Source organism: Sceloporus occidentalis, unplaced genomic scaffold, assembly GCF_023333645.1.
Source record: "Sceloporus occidentalis isolate IW3139 unplaced genomic scaffold, rSceOcc1.0.p SCAF_3, whole genome shotgun sequence".
Classification (NCBI taxonomy): domain Eukaryota; kingdom Metazoa; phylum Chordata; class Lepidosauria; order Squamata; family Phrynosomatidae; genus Sceloporus; species Sceloporus occidentalis.
Genome location: NW_028316983.1, coordinates 109,154,191 through 109,181,857, shown reverse-complemented (window position 1 = coordinate 109,181,857; position 27,667 = coordinate 109,154,191). Strand labels below are relative to the sequence as shown.

The 27,667-nt window shown below is 39.8% G+C and overlaps 1 protein-coding gene across 5 annotated transcripts; it reads right to left on the bottom strand.

The window, feature by feature from the left end:
• Positions 1–26,745, bottom strand: UCHL5 (ubiquitin C-terminal hydrolase L5). 5 transcript variants are annotated; one of them, XM_089515802.1, is made up of 12 exons: positions 26,541–26,743; positions 22,331–22,394; positions 21,196–21,301; positions 15,640–15,765; positions 15,437–15,498; positions 15,219–15,349; positions 12,738–12,801; positions 11,495–11,597; positions 8,110–8,223; positions 7,157–7,186; positions 4,988–5,086; positions 1–721 (listed from the first exon to the last, which is right to left on the bottom strand). In XM_089515802.1, the coding sequence occupies exons 1-12, from the start codon at positions 26,623–26,625 to the stop codon at positions 677–679; spliced, it is 1,029 nt and encodes a 342-aa protein (XP_089371928.1). In that variant the 5' UTR covers positions 26,626–26,743; the 3' UTR covers positions 1–676. The 5 variants fall into 5 exon arrangements, with proteins under 5 accessions (XP_089371928.1, XP_089371930.1, XP_089371927.1 ...); XM_089515801.1 differs by lacking the exon at positions 1–721 and adding an exon at positions 731–1,455 and having other exon boundaries at positions 26,541–26,745; XM_089515805.1 differs by lacking the exon at positions 1–721 and adding an exon at positions 6,933–7,052 and having other exon boundaries at positions 4,984–5,086; positions 26,541–26,744.
• Positions 26,746–27,667: the final 922 nt, after the last annotated feature.

Below are 27,667 nucleotides of genomic sequence, written 5' to 3'. Positions count from 1 at the left end.
TTTGCCAAAATAAAAATGGGAATATTTATTTTTCTACTAAAAGCAATAAACTTTTAAGCTTCTTCACTGGTCTTTGTAAATGATTCTACCATTTAATTTTTTTTCACTTCCAACTCTGTAGAAAATTTAGACACAACTCCATATAAACAAGAACACAGAGCAAGCCACTGAAAGACTCAGAGACCAAGACAGCTAGTTGTGACAAGCAAAGAAAGTCCAACTTATTTGTTAAAATAAGTCAACCTTTCTTCACATAACTATATATCCAGGTTCCACTGCAAGACAAGATATTTAAATATGTTCATTACAGTAAAAAGATCTACATTACTTGCACAAATTTGGGTCTATACAAATTTCAGCAGCATTTCCTGATTAAATATGAAGAATCAATCATATATCCTGTTGAGTACTCGAATCTGAAAGAGTCTCTAAAAATCATTACTGAGAGGCAGTACATGCACATGATGCGGGGTAGGGGGAAGCTTTATAGTTTCCGTGCATATGGGACAGGACAAACTGTTACAAACTGGCAAACATGCGCTGGACAAATTTAAATTTTACAAGACATCTTGCAGGGTTATTTCCATGAAGACAAAAGAAATTCGGAAGCGCAGTTCCCCCTCCAAATAGAAAAATAATGCACAAAAATAAAAAGAAGAAAAAGAGACACTAGTCTTCATTTGGCTTCTTGGGCTTTCTTAGCGTTCTGTTTTTCTTTTGCCTAGAATACAAAGGCAGACATTAAGACAAGACTGCATTGTTGTAACAACATTTTTAAGACCAGTTTTCTTTTCCCTAAAACCTAAAATATTTTCTTGCAATTTTTTAAATGACATTTAATATAGAAGCACTGCATTTTACAAATCTGCCAAACACCCTTAGATGCAGTTACACACCCATTCACAATACCTATGAATCACTTCAGCTAATTATTAAACAACAAGCTGTAAGCAGAATTGCACTTCTGCAAACAGAACGGCTTCTGTCATTCATGGATGGAACCCGGATACAGTACAGGCTAAATATGAACTACCAATGGGACAGCTAACGGAAGATGAAGAAACACCTTCCCTTTATCTCCTTTTTCCCCAAACACTGGAAATAAGAAGTTGATACCTTGGGAACAGGGTCTCTTTAGGATGCAAAAACTCTTTAAACTCTTTATAGAATAAATATATAAATAAATAAACACTTCCCAGGTGTGCGGAAACTTCAGCTTGTGGGTCACATGTAGGCCCCTGTGATTTTTGTGCCTCTCCCATTTTGAAAAACGGTATTTGCTCTGAAATTATGCCATGGGGGGTAGTTTCACTGTTTTGCCCTCCTAGGCTGTTTTATACCAGGAGAAGTCTTTCTTTTCTTTTTTCAAACAGGAAGTAGGCTGGATGTCATTCTAATTCAAAAATTAGAATTTAGCATTTCCATAAATTCCAGTCTTCTGGATGCTTTCTCATACTGGATTTGAATGAAGAACAACATGCATTTGAAATATGCTGGGAATATTTTTAAAAATCAAATTGTTCTGTAAAGTCAATTGTCTATATCTTTCAGACTGTTTTGCATGGCTGCGTAATGCAACCCTCTGTTTGGTTAAAATACTATGTCAGGTCATCATTCTGCAGATGGTCAGACTTTATAATAGAATTGGTGCCATTCAATGACAATGACTTTTTAGTTATAGCATTTGTGTGCTCTCACACAATTAAAAAATTAAATTCAAAACAGATAGCTTGAAAACTTAATGAACCAGATCATGTACTGCTGTGGTGGTGAACCTATGGCACGCAAAGCCATTTTTCAGGGCATGTGGAGGGTGGAGAAGAGGCCCAGGAGGATGTGGTGGAGGAGGACCCTTCTCCCTGCCTTGCTCCCCTAGGCCTTCAGGTGTCTCCAGAGAGGCAGCTGAATGCTTGGGAGGGTGGGGAAGAAGTCCTGTCCCTGGAAGGCAGAAGTCTCACCCTGGAAGTCCTGTCCCCCTGAGGTCCTGACCCTGGTAACATCAGGTAACATCTGGTGCTGGAACGCCTTTTAGTTTGGGCACTTGGTCCCTAAAAGGTTCGCCATCATTGATGTATTTTTTGTGTGCCATAATCACAAAAAGTCAACACGGGTTTCAGAGAAACAAATCATGCCAGAGAAATCTGATCTCTTTTTTTGATAAAATTACCAGCTTGGTAGATGAAGGGAATGCTGTGGATATAGGGTATCTTGATTTCCGTAAGGCCTTTGACAAGGTTCCCCATGGCATTCTTAGAAACAAGCTTGTAAAATGTGGGCTAGACAAGGCAACTGTTACATGGATTTGTAATTGGTTGACTGGCCAAACTCAAAGGGTGCTCAACAATGGCTCTGTTTCATCCTGGAGAGAAGTGACCAATGGGGTCCCCCAGGGTTCTGTCTTGGGCCCAGTGATATTCAACATCTTTATCAATGACTTGGATGACAGAATTAGGGGCATACTTATCAAATTTGCAGATGACACCAAACTAGGAGGAGTAGCTATCACCCCAGAGGGCAGGATCAAAATTCAAAATGGCCTGAATAAACTGGGAAGCTGGGCCAAAGCTAACAAAACGATATTCAACACAGAAAAATGTAAGATACTGCACTTAGGGCAGAAAAATGAAATGCATAGATATAGGATGAGGGACACCTGGCTTAAGGAGACTACAGTCCGTCCTCGCCTTACGCTGGGGATCCGTTCCATATCCTGCCGCGTAAGGCGAATTCCACCTATGCTCGAGCCCCATTGGAAACAATGGGGCTCGTGCACAGCGGTGCGGCGGCGCGCAGGGCGCAACGGGCGCACGCGCCCATTCAATTGAATGGGACACGCCACCCCTTCCGCCCTGCGGCTTGAGCACGTATGCTCAACGCCGCGTATGGCGCGCCTGCGTATGGCGCAGGCGCGCTGTACATGTGAAAGGGATATCGGAATCCAAGTAGACCACATGACATTTAACTAAAAGGTCCAATGCAATTTTGGGCTGCATCAATAGAATTATAGTGTCTAGATCAAGGGAACTAATAGTGCCACTCTTGGAATACTGTGTCCAGTTCTGGGCATCACAATTCAAAAAGGATGTTGAGAAACTGGAGCGTGTCCAAAGAAGGGCAACTTAAATGGTGAAGGGTCTGGAAACCATGCCCTATGAGGAACGACTTAGGGAGCTGGGGATGTTTAGCCTGGAAAAGAGAAGGTTAAGAGGTGATATGATAACCCTGTTTAAATATTTGAAGGGATGTCATATTGAGGAGGGAGCAAGCTTGTTTTGTGCTGCTCCAGAGAACAGGACCCGAAACAATGGATGTAAGCTATAGGAAAAGAGATACCACCTGAACATTAGGAGGAACTTCCTGACAGTGAGGGCTGTTCGACAGTGGAACACACTCCCTCGGTGTAGTGGAGTCTCCTTCCTTAGAGGTCTTTAAACAGAGGCTGGATGGCCATCTGTCAGGGATGCTTTAATTGATATTTCCTGCATGGCAGGGGGTTTGGCTGGATGGCGCTGGTAGTCTCCTCCAACCCTATGATTCTATGATTGCTTCACACCTAGATTTAATATTGCAAGCAAATTCTTCTCCATATCTTTGCTGCAGCTGAGGTCAGATAAGATAGTGTCAAGGACCACATCAAGCTCATCAATGGGTTGCTAGCTGTCTGTCCCCACAGAAAGCAATGTTAAATGTTTGTCAGTTCTCTCAATACCTAGTCTAACCTATGAAGGGTAGGTCCATTTCAAAGTATTACACTATTCTCCATAGGGGCAGTGTATAAGCTTGATTTTATACATATCGCCTGAGGCTGTCAGAGAGGCAATCGAGATTCCTCATCTGCAGGATAACAAGTTTATCGTCTACCATTTTGTATACATATTCCTTGGTTTCTGATATAACTGAATGCTCCAAACGATATCGATACAAGACACAAAATAAAGGACACTTTCCTTTGTTAACGAAATAATCAACACGTTTGTCACAACAGAATTGTGTTAAGGCTTAAATTTAAGTTGCCTGGGTGATAATGGATTGATAGAACTTGTTTAAAACAAGAGAAGTGGGAACACTTATTATGGATATGAAATTCTACCCATACTGACAGAGAACATTTGTAACCCTGTATCTAACTTTACACAGAGAGAGAGAGAGGGAGTGGGAGAGGGAAAGATTTACCAGTATAGAAATCATGGGGGATACAGGTAGATTTTGTTGAGAGTAGGTTGACTAAAATAATGAAATACAAGTCATTAATAAATTAAAATTCACTTATTTTAACTGGATTCAGCCCATACAGCTCAGTGGGATTTACATTCCATTAATGATCTTTACATTTACAACTTTTGCTGATGCTCTTATTGCATATTAAGAGTTCAGTCTATACCCAAACACCAATACTACAATAAATTGTGGTTCATTAAAGTACTAAAAGTACTCTGCTGTTTTAAATGCTGACTGATGTTTTGACTTGCATTGACTTTTTTAGCACTATAATCCCTCATTTTCTATCTAGAGCACATGGAAAGGACACGTGCAAGGCAATTTCAGGACAGAAATCCAAATCAGGTCAGCTAAACCACCACAGTTTAATAGCACCACGGGGACAGGCTGAGCACGTTACTTTCCTCAAACGTGTTTGGAGCTGAGCCATATCAGCAAATCAATATTACAACTCTAATCAGAACACCGAGGCAACAACAACACTAAGAAGTCAATATAATCAGTAGAAATCATACAGAAGCAGAAATCTGCTATATGCTAAGGCTTTGGAGAGATGCATCTTAATAGACAGTGTGCCACCTAGTGTCCCCAGGCTGATAGTCCAACAGTGAGGCTTCAGATACTCATTTTATTCCGAAGAAGTAACAGCATACTAGCGTGTGTATCTACTTCTACTGAACATTTTGGGAGTTTCTCACCAATAGTCAGGTAGATACTATTTTTTAAAAAACAGCTTCCGCCACAACAAAGCTCATAGCAGAGCACTTACCTTTTCTACAAGTGGGATTAATTGCTGATGTTCTGCTAAAGTCTTTAGTAATTCCATTATAAATGGCAGGTAGTTATGTTTTCTTCTAATGTTTTCTATCTGCAAGCACAGAAGGGACATGGCATGAATTAGTATTAAATTCCACTACTTGGACATAAAACAAAGTGTCCAATTCCTCACATGAACAAGTGCAATGGATAATATTTCTGCAGTATGTACCTGAGGAAAACCACCGGCTCCTCAAGTTAGTCCCTAACTCTGATCTTTAGAAATGACAAGGTCAGAGGAAAGAGATACAGCTAAAACATACAACACAGTATCAGTTTCCCTGCTACCTAGACAGTTTAAATCTTCCTGAATCAGGAGAAAGAAAAATCAACAATCTGAAAGTTGGCTGTGCGCACAGAACTTAAGGTATTTGGGCCTATACTGGAAACACATTGAATGAGGTTCATGCAACATGCAAGCACCTCAGCAAAACAGCTCTGATGGTTAGGCTTCCAGTCTGAATGTAACTGACAAGAGACATAGATTACTGTATATACTCCTCTATAAGTCTAAAAATGTATGGCCAAAAATTGACCCGAACATCCCAGGTCTACTTATTTACGGGTCACTATGGTAATGTGACAGCAGCTCTTTCAAATTTCTCCCTGCAGTGCACAGAGTTTATTTTTCTCTGGAGCCAAGCAGAAAGAGTCCTGGGTGATTGATTGATATCGCTATTTGTTTAAGAATCCATCTCCTGCCCGTGTGTCTGGCTGAAACGAAAGCTGAAACGATGAAGCAAAAAGCTTCAATGAGAGTCTCTTTTGCCATAGGCACACATACACACACTGAAGAAGCCTCCAGGCCAGGGGTAGGCAACCTGCGGCCCACGGGCCGGATGCGGCCCGGCGAGGCCTTGGGACCGGCCCCAGCCCGGTCCTGCCGCCGATTGCCGCCGGGGTCTTTGGCGTCTCGTGCAAGGGGCATGGTGGGGCAATTGTCTATAGAAGCCTCAGAAACATGCATTTATCTTAACATTTTTTAAAAAATCAGCAAATTTTTTCGTGTGTCCTCCATTTTTTATTTAAAAAGTGCCCTCCATTTGAAAATTTTGCCCTCCATTTGTCCTGGTTTATTTATTTATTTAATTTTTAAAAAAATATTTAATTATTTGTTTTTTGGCTTCGGCCCCCCAGTTGTCTGAGGGACAGCAACCCGGCCCCCGGCTCAAAAGGGTTGCCTACCCCTGCTCCAGGCTTTACTCTCAACCTATCCACGATCGTGGCAAAATCTATAATTTTGGCCCCAAAACCTGACCTCGACTACTGTCTACTGTCAGAGGCACTGTGGGAACAATAGTCCAATATAGTGATCTCTAAGCTCTGATTCCAAGTAAATATCCAAAAGATAGATTTGTAGGCTAGGAAACTATTAATGGGGGATTATAACAAGTAGGCATACAGCATGAACCTCAGACAAATATTTTTAACAACCAAACTTAGTTATTATAGATCTGTATATGATGTATTAACGAATGACACCAGTTGCCTGCAAAATCTTACACATCTGAAAATCAGAATAAAAAGCAAGCAATTTATATATTTAACTTAGGGAGGGACAACATTATTTGTGAAAGAATTACAAATACAGTGAATATTGATTTTCTCATTATTTTAAGGAAAAGCTTGCAGTCTTCATGGCTAATCTAAAAGTGCACACTGCATCATGTAACATTACAATCACATTGTTAGATCAAATGTAAAAGAAATTATTCAGAGACCAGAGTATTATGACAGGCAGTTGCCCTGCAAATAACTACTCGAGCAAGCAGATCTTTGCATGAAGCACTTTGTCCAGTGATCAAGATCAACCAATATCATCTCTTGGTTCCCCAAAATAGCAGTTACCATTTCCCTCTCCACGCCTCAGGTGAGTTTAAGTCTTTCCATGTAAGTACCTCTTGTATATGCAGTTATCTAGTAGATTTACTTGACTGCACTAATTCTTGAACTGGCTTTGTGCAACACGCTAACACTGGTCCCACATAAGAGAGGCCACAAGGCAAGTGAGGGGATACCTTTTATTAGAAAATGAGAAAATATTCAAGATTATGGAATCTAGCTCAAATAAAATAAGTTTGAAAAAAAGGAACCAAATGAATTAGATTACAAGTCATCTGACCTTGGTGGAGGGATCAGGTTGCACAGTCCCCTAGAATCAAGGTAGAAAAGAAATTTCAACAAGGTATGGGAGGGGCGGGATAAAACTAGCCATGAAATATAAAAAAACTTAAGAGTGCAAGGCATCTTTCCATTTCTAGTATCTTCAGGCCCTGCATGTACTTTCTAAAGCAGATTATACACACTAAACTAAACATTCAATAAGCAGAACTGAAAATAAATTTAGAAAAGGTCAGTTCAGGTTGAATACTGTGGCCCTGAAGAAGATTTTCTGAGATCCTCCTAACTTTCAAGAAGAATACAAACTTTACTGTATTAATATTGGAGTTTGGGACATATCTTTTCCAGTCAATATTTGCTTTATTTATGTCTGAGGTTGTATAAAAGAATCTAAATCTGATTTAAACACATGTGAAAGAAGCATACGTGAAATGCCTACTCTTTTTGAACAGATGATTATTAATCCATCTTTGAAAGAAACAGATTTAATTTTTTTGCTAAATTACTTCTAAAAGGTTACAAGGTAACTGAGATGCCATGCCCCTCCCAATGATGTTCAAACTGTGTTCTGAGAAACCCTGGAGTTCATTACTGAGAAAGTCAGTCATGATGCAAACACTTCTCAGAAAAACAGCTTACCTTTCACTACCAGTCTGCCCCTGAACTGCAGTAAAAAGACTTTGCTAGGTGTGGGACAACCATGGGGCCCAAGAGGTTTACGGACCAAAAGGTCCAAATGAATTTATTGCATGCTAGATAATATATTCTCAATGTTTTTGTTGTTGTTGTTCTGCACACCAAATGGACCAGTTGTTTGAAAGCTCACAGTATCTACTTTTTCATCTGTTTCATCTGTTCATCCTTACAACCTGTGGAACCAACACAGCCATAGAGTAACACGATTCAAACATATGATTAGCTCTTTTTACTATTCAGAGCAAGAACACCACATACCTTGTACCTTTTCAATTTTTGGTTTTCTTCTTCAATTAACATCTGATACTTTGCAACTTCTGACTGAATAGAACTTAGTATATTACTGCTCTGGTCTGTATCCATGGGCTCTTCCTTTTTGGGAAAAAATAGTTTATTAATTTGCATGTTAGCATTTCCAACACAGCAAACTCTAGTTAATATATGTACACATAAATAATAATATTTAATAGACAAAAGAAAATAATACTTCAAAATGATCTTTGCAGACCCCAGTGGCAGAATCACATTTGAAAAGGGCAGCAATTCCACCTGTTTCTGAATAATGAAATTTATCAACATAAAGAGTACAAAATACACCTGCTGCCCCAATTTCTACTATGTATTCTAATACTTGTTTGAATGAATAAATAAGTATTACTCATTAAATATTTTGCATTATTCTATGTACAAAGAAATAAAGGAAAATACCATATAAACTCGACTATAGGTCGACCTCATGTATAAGTTGAGGGCAGGTTTGGGGGCCAAAATTATGGATTTTGATATCACCCATGGATAAGTCGAGGGTAAAACTTAGGGCCATGGAACAAAGGATGCAAAGGATGGTGCGAAGGAAAATGATCTCAAAGAACCTAGATAATTTTGGCAGGCATAACTGTTTGTGCCCATCCTAAAGGCTGGATGGATGAGAGAGTAGAGGGAATCCATGCTTCCTTTTGGTGCTCCCAGGATGGACTATGCTCTTGCCTTTTATTCAGAGAAAGAGAATGCCTCCTGACCCATGGATAAGTCGACCCAGGTTTTTTGGGTCAATTTTTTGACAAAAATTTCTAGACTTATACATGAGTACATACAGTCTATGGTTAATCTATTATGTGGCATGTTAAATGCAAATTTACCTAAAACAACCTAATTTTAAAGGAATTAGTATAAATGTCACAAAGAAAACAAGGCAGACATTGAAAAGCATACATCCTGAAATGCAGTAAGATAGTACTTCTCAGGTAATCTGACATGGAGAGCAGTATTCCTCCCCCCCCCCCCCCCCAATATGCCAGGGACTGGCACCACTACAGGGACTACCACTCTAAAGTAGTGCTGCTGTAAGATGTGAAGACACAGCAGCAGCAATTTGTTTCATTGCTAAATTATACCCTGCATGTGTTTGGCCACATTGGGTTAAATGCTTTCATTAACATTGTGATGACCGCTATGTATATACAGATAGTGTTTTCATATTCCACTTGCTTTTTACATAGACAGTTACATTGATAATGAACATTCTAATATGGGAGAAATCTGTAAGAAGAGCTGTCCTCAGTGTAGGCTAAAAAATATTGCACGATCAGTCAATTCTAAGCCATTTTATATTATTAACTATAATTTCATCCCATACCCCACCCTGCTCCTTCTTTAAAACTGGGCAGCAACATGACTACAGGATCACATTTAGTATTCATAGAATCTTGTGAAGTGAGTGGGTTGAAATGCTGGCATGAAAAATGAGGGAAGGTGAAAATCTCAAACTTGGTCCAGGGTTTTCATGGTTTGGCCAAGGCTGTGCATTTCTGATCAACTGACTGGCACTTCCAAACATCATGCCAATGTTTTCAAGCTCTGTGAGAGTTTTCAACAGTGAAGCCACCCTGGCAGGCTGCAAGAAGCAGAGTGAAGTTTGGAGGAAGGTCAGTCAGTTGAACTCAGGAGTGGGGACGTGTGTGTGTGGGTCAGATGTGCACATGTTGGCACAATATATATATATATATATATATGAATCTCTCTCTCTCTCTCTCTCTCACACACACACACACACACACACACACACACACACGACAGAGAGCGCGGGAGGCAGCTGCACTCTCTATCCAGAAAGCATTCAGACTCACACCCAGAGGGAAAAAGAACATGAGGAGAAGCAGTGCCTTGGAGAGACCAGAAGTCCTCGTGCAGCTACTCCAGGCTGCTTGTTGCAGTGGTTGCTTCAGTTGGTCCCTTTCCTGGGTTGCTCTTCTTGTTTGCTGCTCTCTCCCTCCTCCTTCCCTATCGCCCCCCACCTCCTTATCTTTCCCAACCAGTTTAGCAAGCAGAGAGGAGAAAACAAAGCCTCATATTTAAATTGGCAGGGCTGAGTTGTGCCAGCAGCATTTTTACACTAGTACTCTGTGAAAGGGAAAGGAGGGGTCTTTAGCAAGGGATAGAACTTCTCAGGAAAAAGGGCAGGAAGCCACCTAAGAGCCATGTGAGGCAAGTGGCTTGAAGCATTGGCAAGGAGAATGAGGGAGTGTGGAAATCTCCTCAAACTCAGGCCACGCTTTTCAGAGTTTGGCCGAAGTGCACGCATTTCTGACTGACACCTCTAAACCTCACTCTAATGTCTTAAAACTCTTGCGCTCTTGCTGTAGTCCATCTGGGGAAGAGCTCTTGCAAATCCTCTCCCTGCCACAGCTCTTTGGGATTTAACTGTTATGGCAGGGAGAGTGAAGGGGATTGGCACATCTTTTAGGACCCTCTCTGCTCTCCCTGTCATGGTAGATAAATCCCAACTAGTCACCACTATTTTTAGCAGTATTACTGTACTGATCTGTGTAAGTTACACAGGCTTTTTGGTCATTTTTTTTTTTTTGGCATTTCTTTTTAGCGATGTGGTCTCTTGCAACTGTATGATTCTTTGAACACACACACACACACATTAGGCTGGAGCATATGCTAAATCAGGGTTCACTAGTTAATAATTTTCTTTACATACCATTTGCTATGTATTTTGCTTTTATTAGTCAATATAATTTACTTTACAATTTTATTTAACTTTTCATTACTATCTTGTACATTATTTGCATGGTCTCCTCTTCAGTTATGTTTAAGCATCACCATTGATAGTTAATAAGAATGATGACGACAATAATATAGTACATTCTGCATTTTCACTGCTTTTAAACTCATCTATTGCTTTTCAGTAACGTGTAAAGTGAATTTATTTTTGACGTTGTTCTGGTTTAACCACCACTCTCTATAAACTCACTGGAGCAAAATAAAATAGTGACAATGAAGAACCCATTATTGAATTTTAAGATTAAACCTTTCCCCAGTTTGCAAATATTTTCCAGTTATTGCTTATTGTTATAGGCAAAAAAGCTCCATACTATTTTGGAAAACCCAAAGAGTGAGCATTTTCAGGATTTCAAACACTTCACTGCTGTTCATATTGTTCAAAACTGATATATACTTGTTAATATTATACTCCACTTTCTCTCTTACATGGAGCTACCATTTCTTTTCTTTAATGGAACTGATTAGGTCACACCTACTCTGCTTTAGAAATGTTACAGAATAAATGTCTAAAACAGTCACTAGACCTTACAGTCCAAGTGTTTTAAAGAAACAGTCAATTTAATTGGCAAAATACCTCAGCAAGCTGTGCCTGCAATTCTACAATTTTCTGTTCATATATCATTTTTCTGTCAGATACAATTGCCATCAAGTTAAATCTTATTTCACCTTCACTGTACCTACAAAGTAAGAAGAAATTTGTCATTTAATGCCATCATTGTAAGACCACCCACAGAGCCACAAAAAAGTAATAATTTTAGGCACTTTAATACACTATTAGGTCAAAAGCCAAGATGGCAACTGAATGCCATCATGTATCCATTTATCATGAAGAAAAAGTAATCTGACAATACACAGAAAGTAATGATCATCTCTTCTTAGGCACCAACTTCATAATGTTTCAGCAAGTACCAAACATATTCAAGTATATTCTGACATGATTTCTATCGTTCTATATACATCAGGGCTGGAAAACATTTTCCCTCTAGTTATTTTGGACTACATATAGCTTCCATAATATATTACTACTGCTCATAGTAGCTTGGGCTTCTGGGAACTGAAGTCTCAAACATCTGTAAAACCAAAGGTTCTCAGCCTTGGGTTACCAAGTTCTAAGTTAAATCAGCCTGCAAGTTTGGTTAGTTTACCAATTGTTATTTTAATATTTTTCTAGTCAGAAAAGCAAGTGTGGCATGGGTGGCAATGTAGGCTGCAATCTTCTTAATTTGTTCTAGTTTTGATGACTGAATATATTATTTGTTATCTATCCAATAATTTATCTGAATGTTCTTCTTTTCGATATAACTGAAACTGAGATAAGGATGCGAGTGCATGCATGCATGAGTTCTTGAGACCTAGTGCTCCTCCAGTCTCTCTTTACCTTTATTTGTGCATACTTAAAATTGCATTGTTAAAATAAGAAAACTTGAGAGATCTAACAGTTTTTGATTAGAAAATGTGAATGGTCTGCTAAATGAAATCAAAATATCAGGGTAACCCATGTGAATAGTTGCACAAATAGGCAGCTGGTAAGGTCCTATGGCTGCTTATTAAGCTGTCCTGAATACTCCTTCTGGCAGCCTACTGAACACAGGGTAGTAACTACCATTAACTGTCAGAGTCAAAATGCCCCTTTGTTAGAAGTAGAAGACTGGCAAATAAAAGTGGGTTTCCAAAACTAACATTCTCTAAAAAGACAGACAAATGGGTAGGGAAAAACTAAGCCCACTTCACTTTCATTAGCATTCTAAAATTAAATCTAAGGGGACTATAGCCTTCCCAGTAAAAAACAGCTCAGCCATAAAATTATAGGTGCTTACTTTTGTATTCGTTTTTCTATGACAGGCCTTACAGCACTGATCCAATCATCTTGATTGCATACCCCTAAAATGAAAGTACACAAATATTGCTTGTTACCATTTCTACATAGTTTCTCATGCCATTCTTCAATACCTATTCAACTAAGATATATTTGTTAGAATAGTGGTATTTTTTTACCTTGGGACCCCTCTTTACATCCACATGTGGACGTTGTGCCCCCCTCCATTCAAGGTAGTATAGGAATAAAAATATTTTGTTTATTGCGTGTGTGCATTTTCATTTGCACATTCAGGTATATTCATATTTTAACATTTTCTAAGGAAATAACATTGCATAAATTAGAACAGTTTTATTTAATTCAATATTTAACAGATGTGTACATTTTACACATAAAAATGTTTGGGAAGAAGAGGAGGGGGGGATCAAGATCTCCAACTGTTGCACCATCTGGGGGTCCCACCCCACCATTTGAGAAGCACTGTATTAGAAAATTGAAGGAAATGTCCCAGGTGATTTTTGGAGATGTTATATGAGTTTATCTCAAATAAATCTCCTGAACTGAATCCATGCTTGGCTTACTGTAAATGGAACTACTTTCATGGAAGGCTTTTCATCTAGCAAGTAATCTCACTGATGGAATGAGGGAGAACACAAGTACTCATTCTCCACTTCTCTAGCCCTCAGTGCCACTTCACATATTACTCTTTCAGACACTTCTAAGCTTCCAAATCAGATTTTTGAGAGACTCAAAGAACTGCAGAGGGAACTCTGTTTACAAGATGCTCTTGTAGACATGATGCAAGTCTAGGTCCAACTCATTCATTTTAAAATTAATATTTAAATCCCAGAGATGCCATATAAAGTATTTTTAAAAATACTAATAACACATTTTTGACATAGTATGTAACCAGCAACGATGATCATAGTTGACATTTTTTTAAAAAAAACTGTAACAAGATGACTAAATAACCATTGCAGTTCAATGTTAAAGGTGCATTTATTTAAAATTCTCTACTCTTAACATGAGGTGAAGCAGACTGGTGTCTTGGAATGGCCTCTGGCCACTCCAGCCACAAATGGACCCCGACTGGCCAGGGACTGAGGCGACTGTATGGCCTGCTCTCCAAGCGGGCCACTGCTGTGATCCCAAATGAACCACCAGCAGGTGCACTTTTTAATTTGACTTTTTAATATGGCTTTGGGCTGCCATATGCAGCCTTGCAGTGTTTTCTGACTGATCTAGGGGCATGTGTCATCTGCACGACATGCCCCCAAAATGACCGGAAGCTGGTCCTTTTGGCTTGTCTGTTTTGGGCATCAATTTTACATGTTTTCTTCAAAGGATAATCTGTGAAATACAGATGATGGTAAAGTTGTTAATCTAATATGGGTTAAAGTGAAGAAACCAATTTCTTGAGGGCACAAGAGAAATCTAATTTAGACTTCTTAAGAATATTTGATGGATGGATGGTTTGAAAATTTTGGTTTCCTCTCATTCCTAAAATAAATATCTTAATGATTGGGTATTTTAGTGGAATACAAATGTTTGACTAAACCCCATTACCTGCTATTTTGAAACTATATAAATTATTAAAATAAATATTTTGGCTGACTTGATAGATAAGGAGAAGTGCTAACAATGGGAAGATATATTTTTAAAAGGCTTCACTGTGTAGACATGTAGTTCTCAACCTTTGGTTGTTCTTACATTTCAAGTCTCAGAAATCCCAGACATCACTGCTAATGGCCAGTAATTCTAAGAATTAAACTCCCTAACATCTGGAGGACAAAATCTAGGAACCTGGTGTATACCATTTTCCACTACTTGGCTTACATAATTTTAAACTACAATCTTCTATTTTATCTTGATCCCTGAGATATACCAAGGGCATGTTTTGGGACCAAAAGTATGTATTTTGATATGACCTGTGTATAAGTTGAGGATAAATTTTAGGGGCGTATAATGAATGATGTAAAGGGCAAAGCAAAGGAAAACAGTGCCTAGGAACTTACAAAATTCCAGCAGGCATAATTAGTCATGCTCATACTAAAGGCTGGATGAATGAGAGAGTAGAAGGGGGTCAGTCTTTCCAATGCAGATTAAACTCTTGTCTTTCACCAGGAGTGATGTGTGTGTATGTGTGATTTTCAGTATACTTACATTGACTCTTGGAGAAGTCGACTCAGGTTTTTTGGATCAATTTTTAACCTAAATTTGTAGACTTATACATGAGTATATATACAGTAGTACTTTTTCCCACCAGGAAAAAACCTTTGAGGTTTAGGCATTAATTATCCCTGAATTGTGTGACATTTGTTATTCTGTTCTATCTTAAAGCAGTTTTTCATCCTCCAGATACCACAACACAACTAACAATCCTACTATATACATTCCGTATGTTTATAGTAACATATGTAACAACAAGAAATTCTGCATGAGAAAGAGGCAGATTATAACACACACTAAATGAAAACTTTACCCAAATCTATTGGGCCTTCCCGCAGACCATCCAGTTCATATAACCTTCCATTTACAGGAACATAGCTGACAAAATGAAAAGCATCTTCTTCTTTTGCTGTTGACTTTGCATCAAACTCAAACATTTGTTGTCTAAAGGCAAGTGAAAGAAAAGATTGAAAAATAAAATAAAGTATCTTTGGAAAGTGGAAGATTTGGAGAGTTTTAACTTTTTGTTACCTGGCAAAACTGTTGTGAACTTGTCGAATCACTTCTGAGTTACTTAATGCCAGGCCCTTCATCTAAAATTAAAATAAGAAATTCATTCAACTGATCATGTACAAGTTGTTTAAAAAGAACAAAACCAACAAAATAATGTCATGAGCAAGTTCTTTTAAGAACAAAGAATAGGTGATCATAACTAATAGAATAATTTCACATACCGCTGCATCAAAGCTTTGAGAGAATTCTTTAAATTCAGCCAGCGTTTCCCCTAAATGGACATCTTGGTGAGTACAGTTTAATAGTACACTTACTATGGCTTGGGTTGCACAAGCATTATTTATTACCTGCAAAGGTGTAAAAAATAATTCAGTTCAGATCAAATTTATAAATCAAGTTTCATTAACTTTAAATAATAATAATAATAATAATAATAATAATAATAATGTATTTATTTGTATCCCACCACTTCCTTTTTGGGGATTGAGGCGGGTGACAACAGAAGTTAATACAATACAATACAATACATTTATCCACTGCACCTGCAACCTTATTTACAGACGAATAACAGAAACCCTTCATATATGTATAATGTTGCCTCTGTATCCTCTACGGAAATGTGTGCATCTACAAACATAATGGTTTACGCTTTGGTTTTCATTTGGAAAACAAATTCAAACTGCTGACCTATTACCCTGAACATGAAAGACATTATAGATACACAGACCATACTTCTGTATAGTTAACAAAAAGCTATTGTGTTAGCATTACTTAAGCAGCTTTTCTTGTAGAAGATAGCTGTAATCTTCTTCAACAGTACAGGCTATGATCCAAAATACTACTTCAGTTATAATCAGCATCTATAAGATTACCTGAAGAGTTACAAGCAAAGTTCTTCATACTTTAAAAGAAAACTGACAAAAAAGATTTAACATCAAACCCAGACTTTCTAAACAACAGCTTCCTATTAATTGCTTGATATAAATAAATACAGAAGGCTTTAAGATGCATTTTAACTAAGAGTTACCTTACAGTGCAATTCTATTCAGGTTTACTAAATGAGTCCCACTAGGTTCAATGGGAGATACTCTAGGTAAATGGGAATAATCAAAAGATTTTCAGAGGTGAAACTATGGTCCAAAACACACGGCAGAAATTATTCAGTTTGAGACTGTTTTAACTGTCCTGGCTCAAAGCTAGGGTATCCTGGCAATTGTAGTTTATTGTGGCATCAGATCTCTCTGACAGAGAAGGATAAATGTCTCACAAAACTACAGTTCCCAGAATTCTCTAGCACTGAGCCAGGGCAGTTAAACCAGTCTCACACTGGATTATTTCTGCAGTGTATTTTGGATCTATGTCTTTAAAATGATAAAAGAAAGCAAGGTACTATTTCAATCATTAGCAGGAAAATCAAATATGAAAGGTGACCTAGCTCTTTCAAGAAATACCCTACAAAGAAGAATGAAGGTCTTAAAAGAGCAGTGATAATGAAGTGATATGCACATTTTTCAATTTTATTTATTCCAGGGTATTAAATTAGGACAATGCAGAATTATAAGAATGCAGAAGAACAAGGTCCTACTGCCAAGTATAAACCACATTAGCAAAGTAAAAGACTGCAAATCTCAAAGCTACAGACTTTTCTTAAAACACCCCACCTTTTACCTTGTTTAAAAGATCTTTCTATTACCTGTTCCTTTCTTAGTGATAGATAACAACATTTTAAAACAAATGTAAATATAAATACTAACATAACTGCACACACTTAAAATATTGCCCCATATGCTCTATATCACACTGTAAACCAGTTAATACAGTCTGAAAGAGATGTACTTCAGAATGGGGGGGGGGGGGGGGATACACCAAACTAAACCATAGATACTGAGTAGTCAGAACTGTATTTATGTGATCCATTTTTATTCTACTTTGTTTGATTTCTACTTACTACTCTATCACTGATCAAGGACAAATACCAAAAAATGCATAAAAGTGAATGCCAGTCCAACAATTTTAATGACCTAAAAATGCTAGTGAATTGTAGATGTCAGTGTCTTTGTACCCAGCTAGGCTCAGTGACTGGAAAACAGTTTCCCACAAAATATAAGAATTCAAGTTGCATTCTTATGCATTCTTATCTAGAAATAAGTCCAACATGAACTTAATAGGGCTTAGTTCTCTGTATATATAACATTACAAGATCATATTGTATTTACGTAGCAGGGAGGCCAAATTTCTACCAGTGTGGATATGAAGCTAACTACATTGTAGTTTGCTTGCCAAAGATACACTGAAGAATTCCAGACAACATTAATACACTAAGTATCAGTGATAGTTCATTAATAATAACAGAAACTGCTACAATCAGAATAAAATAATTGGGCCATGTAATGCAGCACAGTCTACACTCACTGGCAGAATATGCTGAGTTTCAAATGAGTCTTTCCCAGCCTTACACGGTTATCCCAAGGAGTGAATCCAAAAAGACGTGCATATCAAGTATTTGTTGTATCGCTGAACTATTGCTCTGTTCATTAGCGTTCTGCCAATGGATCCAACTGTATGTATGTGCATATAAACAATATTCAAATTTCACAATACAAAGATATGATATGCCACATCAGAGTATTAAACTGGACCCAAATACCACCTAGATGGCATGTTAGATTCTTCCTAAAAGGTCAGGCAAATAGATCTTAATCCACTATGAACAGCTTAAAGCAACCAATTAAGTAATTCATATTTGAAACACAAAGACATGACTAGCAATGCCCCATCTGAAATTTAAATTTAAAATTGAAATATTGCCAATGTATGGCACAAACAACATTCCACAAACATCTGTCAGTGGAATCTGCCCTGAGGGACCGTGATGACATGAAAAGCAGTGTGTTTGATATATGACACAAAAATTAGAAGCACAAGATTTTCAAGAGAAATGATGAGGCACAAATTCAAAAATATGAAATGAATCTTAACTGATACCTCAAAAACAATATACGCTACCACAAAAAGTGACATAATTTAGCCTACTGAATTATAAATAGAACACCTAGGAGATATATATAAGAGGAGAACTAAAAGGAATACAAAAACCTATTTTATCATATTCACTCTAGTCCTAGCACAACACTTTTCACAACATGGTTTTGGGTGCCATCAGGTGTCACTTTCTGTGAACTGCTAGTCTGAAGTGCTTTCTTTCCGAAATTTTCTTCAAACTACAAGAACTGCCATAGTAGCTCACTGGAATGCAAAGTGTTCCCAAAATAGTGACTATTTTATCTTAAGGAATCAGAACATGCATAATTCCTTTTAAACAAAGTTAGTTCCAAGTTATTTAATTTTTTTAAAAAATCTTGATATTTTTGCTCAGAAAAAAATGTCCTACCTGAAAAAAATGTTGTCTGAATTTGACATTTTGTAGTTATCTAGACAAAGATTTAAAATTTAACTCCATCAAGAAACAACACAGCTCACTGTTATAACTCTGTTACAAATGGCTTCTCTACCTGGAAACTACTCCTTCAAAGAATTCAGAATAGGAGAAGAAGGGGGAAAAGGATGAAAGCCTGTCATCTAATAAACAGGGCTGAACAAGGAGACAGGATATTCTCTTTTATGCATTCTCACAAAATCCCAAATTTGTTATACATCATGAGTTTTAGGTAAAGTTTTTTAAAAATGGCCTGAATCCTATTGTTAGCCCCATCTAGACTAGACCCATTGGTTCTATGGGATTTGCCTATGTGTGGTCCACTTTTGAACAATTGATTCAATAGGTTTATTCTCTTTGTGAATAACCAAATAGAATTCCAGACCTTGTTTCTCACACATTTTGACCAAGCACACAATAAAACCAGGAAAAGACAATGACGATTTTTGCTCCAATGAGGAGATACTGGTCTTGTAGAAAGCACTTGTAAGAGAAATGCAATAGAGGCAATATGTATCTCCTTGTAACAGTTGATGGAGTTGTTAGTGGAAGGTCACAGAGATAAAGGCTGCCAAATTCTTTGATGTTCTTACTATGCCAGAAAATCATGCTGCTATTTTGCCTTAATTTCCACTGAGTTGTACAAAAAACCCAAATCCCACTCTGCCTCACCTGACAATGGACAAATGTAAGTTTTTATTCCAAACGACAGTGAAATCCAGAATGCATTACATATTATATGTTATCTCTCTTCAAAACAATTTATTCTCGCAAATCAAACATTGATTTGGATTAAGTGACTGGAAGATTTCTTTCTAGTAGTCTTATTAATTTCTTGAAAAAAGGTATTAAAAATTGTCATCAAGAGTCACGAAATACAAAGTATTTGAAGAGCTGTGTATTCTCATCTTCAGAAGATTAAAAAATCTTCCTCATAAATTTCCTGAAGATCTTCTTGCAGCCAAATCTGATGCATATTTAACCAGAGCAGTGATCATCAAAGTGGACAATATGCCGGGGGCAGAGGAAACATACAGGGGGGGGGGCAGTGAGGCAAAAGGGTACAGCAGGGATGGGCCTTCAGTCAAAGTACTGATGCTCAAGAAAGGCAAGGGGAACCAGCAGCCTTTAGGACCTTTAGTGAGGACGAGGAGTTAGAGCACAGGGTGGCGGGGAAGAAGCTGTGGCAAAAGGAAGCTTTCACATTTGAGACCCTGCTTAAATTTTGTGAGCTTTGCTGGGACTTGGCTGGCAGGTTGGAGCTGCACTACTACTCCTGCTTTCGTCAGACAGGCCAAGAGAAGAGGTAGCAGAATAAACAATGTGTGGGTGGGTGGGTGAGGGGATGACTTGAAGCTGTATGGGGAAGTCATGTCTCTGGAGAAGAAAGGGGAGGAGTATCCAAGGGTGATTCTTCACCTCTCTTGGAATGAGAGTTCTTCCTCACTGGAGAGAAAAGTTTGAAGCTGGCTGTCCTACTCTCTGCCCTAGCTAAGAAACATTGAGAGTCCTTCCTCACCAGAGAGAAGCTTCTCCTTTTGCATCTGTTCTCCTTACAAGCAGCAACTGAGCAGCAAATGAAAGCCCTCTCATCCATGCTGGCCTTTGCTGCAAGACTGGACAGGTGAGAGGCCTCTTGGTTACTGCTCCCAGAATGACTGAGTGCAAAGGGATCATGCAGTCAGTGGAACATTGACTGAGAAGCCTCTCGCTTGCTCCAGCCTTGCAGCAAAGGTTGGTGCAGTAATGAGGTTTCTTGGTCACTGCTCAACCAGCTCCTTGGTTGTTGATTGACTGGCTTCTCCCTTTACTCCCACTGGCACTGGGAGCAGCAACTGAGCAGCTTGCCAGTTGGCCTTTCTTTCACTGTAAGACCTGTGCAGGCAAAATGGACGAGTAGGTGGGCCTCTAATTCTGCTGTATTCACACATGCGAGGATGTGGAAGAGAAGGTAGTGGTGAGTGTGTGCGGCTGAGATAGATGCCACTGGGTGGGTGGCTGCTGCACAAACAGTAGACCTAATATCAAGAAATAGGCATGAGGGGGGGACTAGGGTTGTCACCTAAGAGGAAAGGAGGCAGTAGCCTGAAAAAGTTTGAGGACCACTGAAGTAGAGATTGATGGCATTGAGATAAAGGAGACCTTCTTTGAATAAATCTGCACAGTTTTACATATTACAACATTATTCCACTAGAATCACAAAAAACATTTTGCATTCACAAATATATACCTGTGGTGCTTACCTAAGGTAATTTTATCTGACCTTTCCAGCCCAACTTGTGTAACCATTCTTAATTTTAAAAAACAGTAAGTATACAGAAAATCTTTAAATTTACTGTACCTGTTTAGCAAAAAATATTGTATCTAATCTGGAATCCTGAACAACAGCGCCAGCTGGTTCTTCTCCTGGTTGCCATTTGAATAGAAAAATCAATCCATGAACAGGCCTAGACATAGAAAATAGCACAAAAAGGGGGGGGGGGAATATATATGGTAAATCACTACTTTGTAACAGGTATAGCAGGTAACTCCAATCCACATTCCTGACAATAATGTAACAGTTCAGTAACAAAATACTAAATTGATTCAGAACTTTTTTTTCCACCAGTGGCACTTTTATTCAGAATGTTTCTAATGGTAGAGAAATGGGAGAAAAAAGTATGTGTATATGTACATATATATGTATGTATGTAAAAGAGTATGTACATACAGTATCTACACACACACACACACACATTCCAATTTCCACATTTGCCGAAGCTACCCTTCCTCACTGATATGGTAGCTGCCAAACACTGGTAATAGAGTTTTGGAAGGACACAGATGACTATAAAGCGAGAGGAGGATCTATGAAAATTGCTTCCTCAACTATTTAAACAACTGAAATATGTTCCACTTAACTTCAAAAATCAGTTTATTGTGTTTTAAATCCAGTTCCACAGGCATACGAAGATCTTCTGCCTCCAGAAGGCAAATTCTGATCTAAACCAGCATTATTTCTGCATTAAAAAAGAAAACTGTATATACTCGACTATAAGTCGACCTCATATATAAGTCAAGGGCAGGTTTTGAGGACAAAATTATGGATTTTGATATGATCCGTAGATAAGTCAAGAGTAAAACTTAGGGAAACATAATGAAAGATGCAAAGGAAAACAATGCCAAAGAACTTACAAAATTACATGAGGCGCAACTATTTGTACTCTTATTAAAGGCTGATGAGAGAGTAGAAGGGAGTCAATGCTTCCAGGGCACATTAAACTCTTGTCTTTCACCAAGAGATGGGCACACACACATGAGTTAAAGTACAGCACTTACACTAACCCAATGAATAAGTTGATTCAGTTTTTTGGGGGTCAATTTTTAACCTACATTTCTAGACTTATACCTGAGTATATACAGTAATTCTTTGAACATTTCTAGGGATGATAAGAAGTGGAGAAAGAGCAGCAGATTCTTAGAAGCAATAAAAGTACCTCAATTTTTCAAAGTTCTCTGGTTCCAAACTCCATATTTCCTCAACCTGAGCACCTCTACAACCTGAAAAAGAATGGAAAATTATTGCTTATTAACTTAGTTTTAATGCAGAAACAGACGAAAAGGCAGAAATTTCAAAACTAATCAAAATGCTTTTTGTTTAAATGCACAGAAATTTTCTTAAGTACAGAGTGCCCCACAGTGAGTGAGTGCTTTCATATGACAACTAGTCAAAGCTCCAAAGGAACCCTCACCTCACCTGCCTAGCATGCACCGTTCAATCATTCCCACATGCAGCAGTGGTAGGTTAACTTATAGTGTTCTGGCAGCAATGAGCTTTGCATCTTTAGTTTCTTACCTCCCTACAAAACATAGAAAGACTCCAGGATTTTGTCTTTTCTTTTTTCTTTGGCTCTTTGGAAGCAAACAAACCAGACCAAGGAAGTTCTTTACTGTCAGGAGCATGATAAACCGAGCAAAGATCTATGTAGCTAACTGTTTGTGGGAGCAACTGAACAGTATACACTAGAGAATATCCCCAAATCTTATCCAGTTTACAATGAAATTTGTGCAAAGATTAACATAGGGGCTAAACAAACGAAAAGAGGTGCTTTCAGGCTGACTTGAAGGTGAGGTGTTTAGATGACACATGCCTTGAAGCCAGCAGGAAAATGACCTCTAGGCGCCTTATGCAAAAAAAGCCTTTTCAAAAAGAAGCAGGTTTTTTTCCGCTTCTTCCTGGCTTGAAGCCATATCATACGCTCATGACATGAGCACTCCAGCTGCCTTGGGAGCCGGCGGTGCGGTTTCAATGTGGCTTCAGAAAAGGCAGCTTCAAGCCACTTTTTCCTGCCCATCTGTTTTGCCCCACAGAAAAACACCTTGAGGTACTAAAAGAATTGATTCACCCCAAATTAATATCTCAGTTATTATGGGAGATCCTACAATCTGAAGAGAGCACAAAAAATTAAAATACCTAGTTGCTTTGCGAGTGTTAATCCAGTGAAACAGTTAACAAAATGAATGTTGATACTTTTAACCATTTGAGTTTTAATTCCAGTAGTAAACTAAAGACATGGGAGAGTATTCTAATAAATATACTTTACATGGAGACTTGGGCCTGGTACAGACAGGCCTATTGGGCGCCCTCGTCATATGCTAGGGGTTGGCCGAGGGCGCTTCACCCACATGTGCCTCAATCCTGGCACGTGATGAGGGCGTAACAATGGCGGTGCCATGTACAAATGGCCACCACCATTGTTACATGCAGGATGCCTAGCGTCCGCACGTCGCAGCTTCATTATGACGTCGAGAGTGCACCATTGGCGCACTGTGGTATCATAATCGCACCGCAAGAATTGCTCCGCGGGGAAGTCCCACGGTCTGGAGGCTGCAGATTCCCCACGGAACAAAACTAGGCGGTGGCAGACCGCCCTTTTTGGGTGGTCTGTACCGGGCCTAAGTCACTTGACGATTGGCAGCGATGAACAAATTTGCATTAAGAGTTTTGGTGAATGCAGTGAAGCAAAAATTATATCAGATGAAATTACTCTGTACTGTGGCAGCATGTACAATGATTCAGGTTCCCTAGTTGCAAAATGGGAATAACAACAAACAGCATCTAATAAGCAAGTTCTATTGCTTATTCTCGTTATAATTTACTGTTGCTGTTGTTAAATACCCCCGAGTCGACCCCAACTCATGGAGACCCTGTGGATGAGACGCTTTCCCATCTTCCACTGCTCTGCTTAGGTCCGTGACCTCCTTGACTGAGTCCATCCATCTGGCATGTGGTCCTCCTCTCTTGCTACTAACTTCTGCCTTTCCCAGCAATATTGCCTTTTCTAATGAGCCATGTCTTCCCATGATGCGGCCAAACTACGACAGCCCCACTTTAATCATATTGGCTTCCAGCGAGATTTCAGGCTTGATCTGTTCTAGGACCCATTTGTTTCTCTCTCTCTCTCTTTGCTGTCCATGGTATTGTTGCAGAAAAGCAGCTAAGCACTGTTCTAAAAACTGGTTTTCTAAGTTGCAACCCGGAGGTGAAGACCCAGATCCATGAAACAGAGCTATGTTTATTTGCTGGCAAACACACAGCCAGAACTAGCGATCTGATAAGATGCTGAGAGCCCTTAGTAAAGGAAAAACTACATCTTTTATAGGTAAACAGACAAAAGATCCACTCAAGCAATTCTCATTGGATACAGAAAAAGTTTAAACATACAGACTTTCTTGCAATCAGCGTATAGATTCATGAATACATTAAAATACACCTAAGGTAGATTTTAGACCCTCACAGTTGCTTTCCACTCTCCCCTTATCAGTTTTGTTATTAGTAAAAAGGCCCCTCTGTACCAGCTTTGTACCAAGCTGTTCATCCCTTATCATCAGTTATTTAGGCTTCAGGCGCAGACATCCTTCAAAAATGTCATCTTGTATTTTTAACCCATCAAGTTGAAAAATCCTTTCCCAGCATTCCTAGCTGAGGCCCCAAATTCCTTCTAAGGGCACGTTTTCTTGCTACCGTCATATACTTTTACGAACTCAATACTGATTATTAATTTCTACTGCCACAGTATCCTCAGCACTCTTCTCCAATGAATTATCTTCATATCTGCTTCTTTCACCGTCCAGCTTTCACAGCCGTACATAGCCATAGGGAATGCAAAGGCTTGAGCAATTCTAACTTTAGTCTTTATTCTTCCCGATCTTGTCTAATTCTTTCATAGCTGCCCTTCCCATTTCAAGTCTTCTTAACTGCAGTCTCCATACTGTTCAGTGATTGATCCGAGGTATTGAAACCCTTTAACTATTTTGGTTTCCTCATTGTCTAGGTTGAATTTGTGTAGATTCTCTGTAGTCGTCGTTTTTGTTTCCTTTATGTTCAGAAGCAAGCCTGCCTTTGCGCTTTCTCCTTTGACCTTCCTTAATAATCATTCCAAGTATGTGATGTTTTCCGCTGATGGCATGGTAAAATAAATCCTATTATTATTATGGTGTCATCCCCATATCTTAGATCGTCGATGTTCCTTCCTCCTATCTTCACTTTCCCTCTTTCTGAGTTTAAACCTGCTCTTCATATGCTATTCTTTGCACTGAAGATGAATAAGTAGGGCTATAAAATGCATCTCTTTGCCTATTAGGAACTACTGTATTCTGTTTCTCCACATTCTGGCAATAGTCTCTTGTTCTCAATACAGGTTTCTCATTGGATTATCAAATGTAGTAGCACTCTCATGTCTTTGAAAGCTATCCATAACTCCATGAGCCATTGTGTGTTTTCAATGTGGTCCCTAGTGCCTCTTCCTTTCCTGAATCCTGCTTGCACCTCTGGGATTTCTCTTCCATGTACGGTTGAAGTCTATGCTGCAGCGTTTTGAGCATGATTTTGATTGCATGGGAAAGCCTGCTATCACTCCCAATAGTATAACGCCCAACAATAATAGTAATAATATCATAATTAAGACAGGATTTTTTTTATTCCTCCAAGAAACACAGATGAATATATTTCTCTATACTATAGCAAACCATAAAGGCAGGCCAGACAGAGAGGGAATAGGTTGCCTGGGGTCATCCACTTCATATCGCATCACACATTAAATGGCGCAAAGTTAATATACGTGAGTATCGGCCCTAAAAAATCAGTTCCAATTAGATCTCTGTGGGACGCAGAGAGATCTTGCAGCTCCTTTGAGACTAACTGAAAGACATTGGCAGCCAGAGCTTTCGAAGGCTTCACATCTGAGGAAGCAGGAAAGCCCATGCTGCCGATTTCTTCCTTTCAGTGAGTCTATGCACTGATTCTGCAGACTGACACGGCTGTATCTTTGGGCTCTGATCTACATGACACTTTTGCAAAGGCACGTATCCAGACATTACGTATGACGCTTGCAGAGGCTGTGTGCAAGTAACGCTTCCCATTTACACTACAGCTAAGCGGACCCTTGTCATCCGCTGGGGTTCGGTTCCCAGATCCCCCATTCGTGGATAACAACGTCCGAGTCTGTCATACTTCAGCCACATCACAAGGAGACAACAGAGATGTCTTTGTCTGGCTCTCTGCTATGGAATTCTGGGAGTTGGAGCTTGTTGTGGGCTCTGGGCCCCACAACAAACTCCAACTCCCAGAATTCCACAGCATGGAGCCACAAAAGAGTGCGACGCAAGACACCAGGGATCCCTCCCTCTCTCCCTCCCGAGCCTCACCGAAGCCCTTGATGAGCTCCGTGAAGACGCCCGGGTCGCTCTCCATGAGGCACCACTCTCCGGCGCTGCCGCCGCCTCCCGCCATGGCGCCTCAGGAGGAGAAGGAGGAGAAGGAGCCTCTGCCCGAAGGACGCTCACAGACAGACTCAGGCGGCAGGCAGGCACGCCGCGCCTTCCCGACAGCCCTCGCGGCCGGACGCTCACTTCCTTCCGCCCTCTCTATGGTGAAAATAGATCCAACCACAGAGAGGAGAGGCTAGAGAGGCGCGCTTGGAGGTCGGCAAGGCCGCTCCCTTCCTTCCGCCCTCTCTATGGTAAAGGGGACTCGACCACAGAGAGGAGAGGCTAGAGAGGCGCGCTTGGAGGTCGGCAAGGCCGCTCCCTTCCTTCCGCCCTCTCTATGGTAAAGGGGACTCGACCACAGAGAGGAGAGGCTAGAGAGGCGCGCTTGGAGGTCGGCAAGGCCGCTCCCTTCCTTCCGCCCTCTCTATGGTAAAGGGGACTCGACCACAGAGAGGAGAGGCTAGAGAGGCGCGCTTGGAGGTCGGCAAGGCCGCTCCCTTCTTTCCGCCCTCTCTATGGTGAAAATGGATCCAACCATAGAGAGGAGAGGCTAGAGAGGCGCGCTTGGAGGTCGGCAAGGCCGCTCCCTTCCTTCCGTCCTCTCTATGGTGAAAATGGATCCAACCATAGAGAGGAGAGGCTAGAGAGGCACGCTGTGAAAGGAGATCCGACCATAGAGAGGGAGGCGCTAGAGAGGCCCTCGCTACTGGTTGCCAAGGCAACGCAGGAGGTGGGAGGGGCATGTGGGAAAACTGTGCCAAAATGGGGGATGCTGACCCCTATTTGCCTTCAAGTCATTTTCATGGGGTTTTCTTTTTCAATGGCAAGATTTGTTCACAGGGGAGGTTTGCCATGGCCCTCCCCTGAGTGAGGCTGAGAGAGTGTGACTAAGCTGGGAATCAAATCCCGGTCTCCAGAAATCCGTCTGTTATTACCTGAGAGGACACCTCTCTAGGAATCTCTAGGTCCTCCAGTGCAACTCTGTGGTCAATGTTCCACAGACACTGACCATGGAACTGCCCTGGAGGAGCTACAAAGGCCTAGTAGAGTATTCTCTCTAGGAA

Excerpts from the sequence above, each read along its gene's own strand:
- UCHL5 (XM_089515801.1), bottom strand. The coding sequence starts at position 26,625 with ATGGCGGGAGGCGGCGGCAGCGCCGGAGAGTGGTGCCTCATGGAGAGC. Across the intron at positions 12,802-15,218 it reads GGAAGGCCCAATAGATTTGG|GGGTATGCAATCAAGATGAT; the intron begins GTAAAGTTTTCA and ends CTTTCATTTTAG. Across the intron at positions 8,224-11,494 it reads TGCAGGCACAGCTTGCTGAG|GAAGAGCCCATGGATACAGA; the intron begins GTATTTTGCCAA and ends TTTCCCAAAAAG.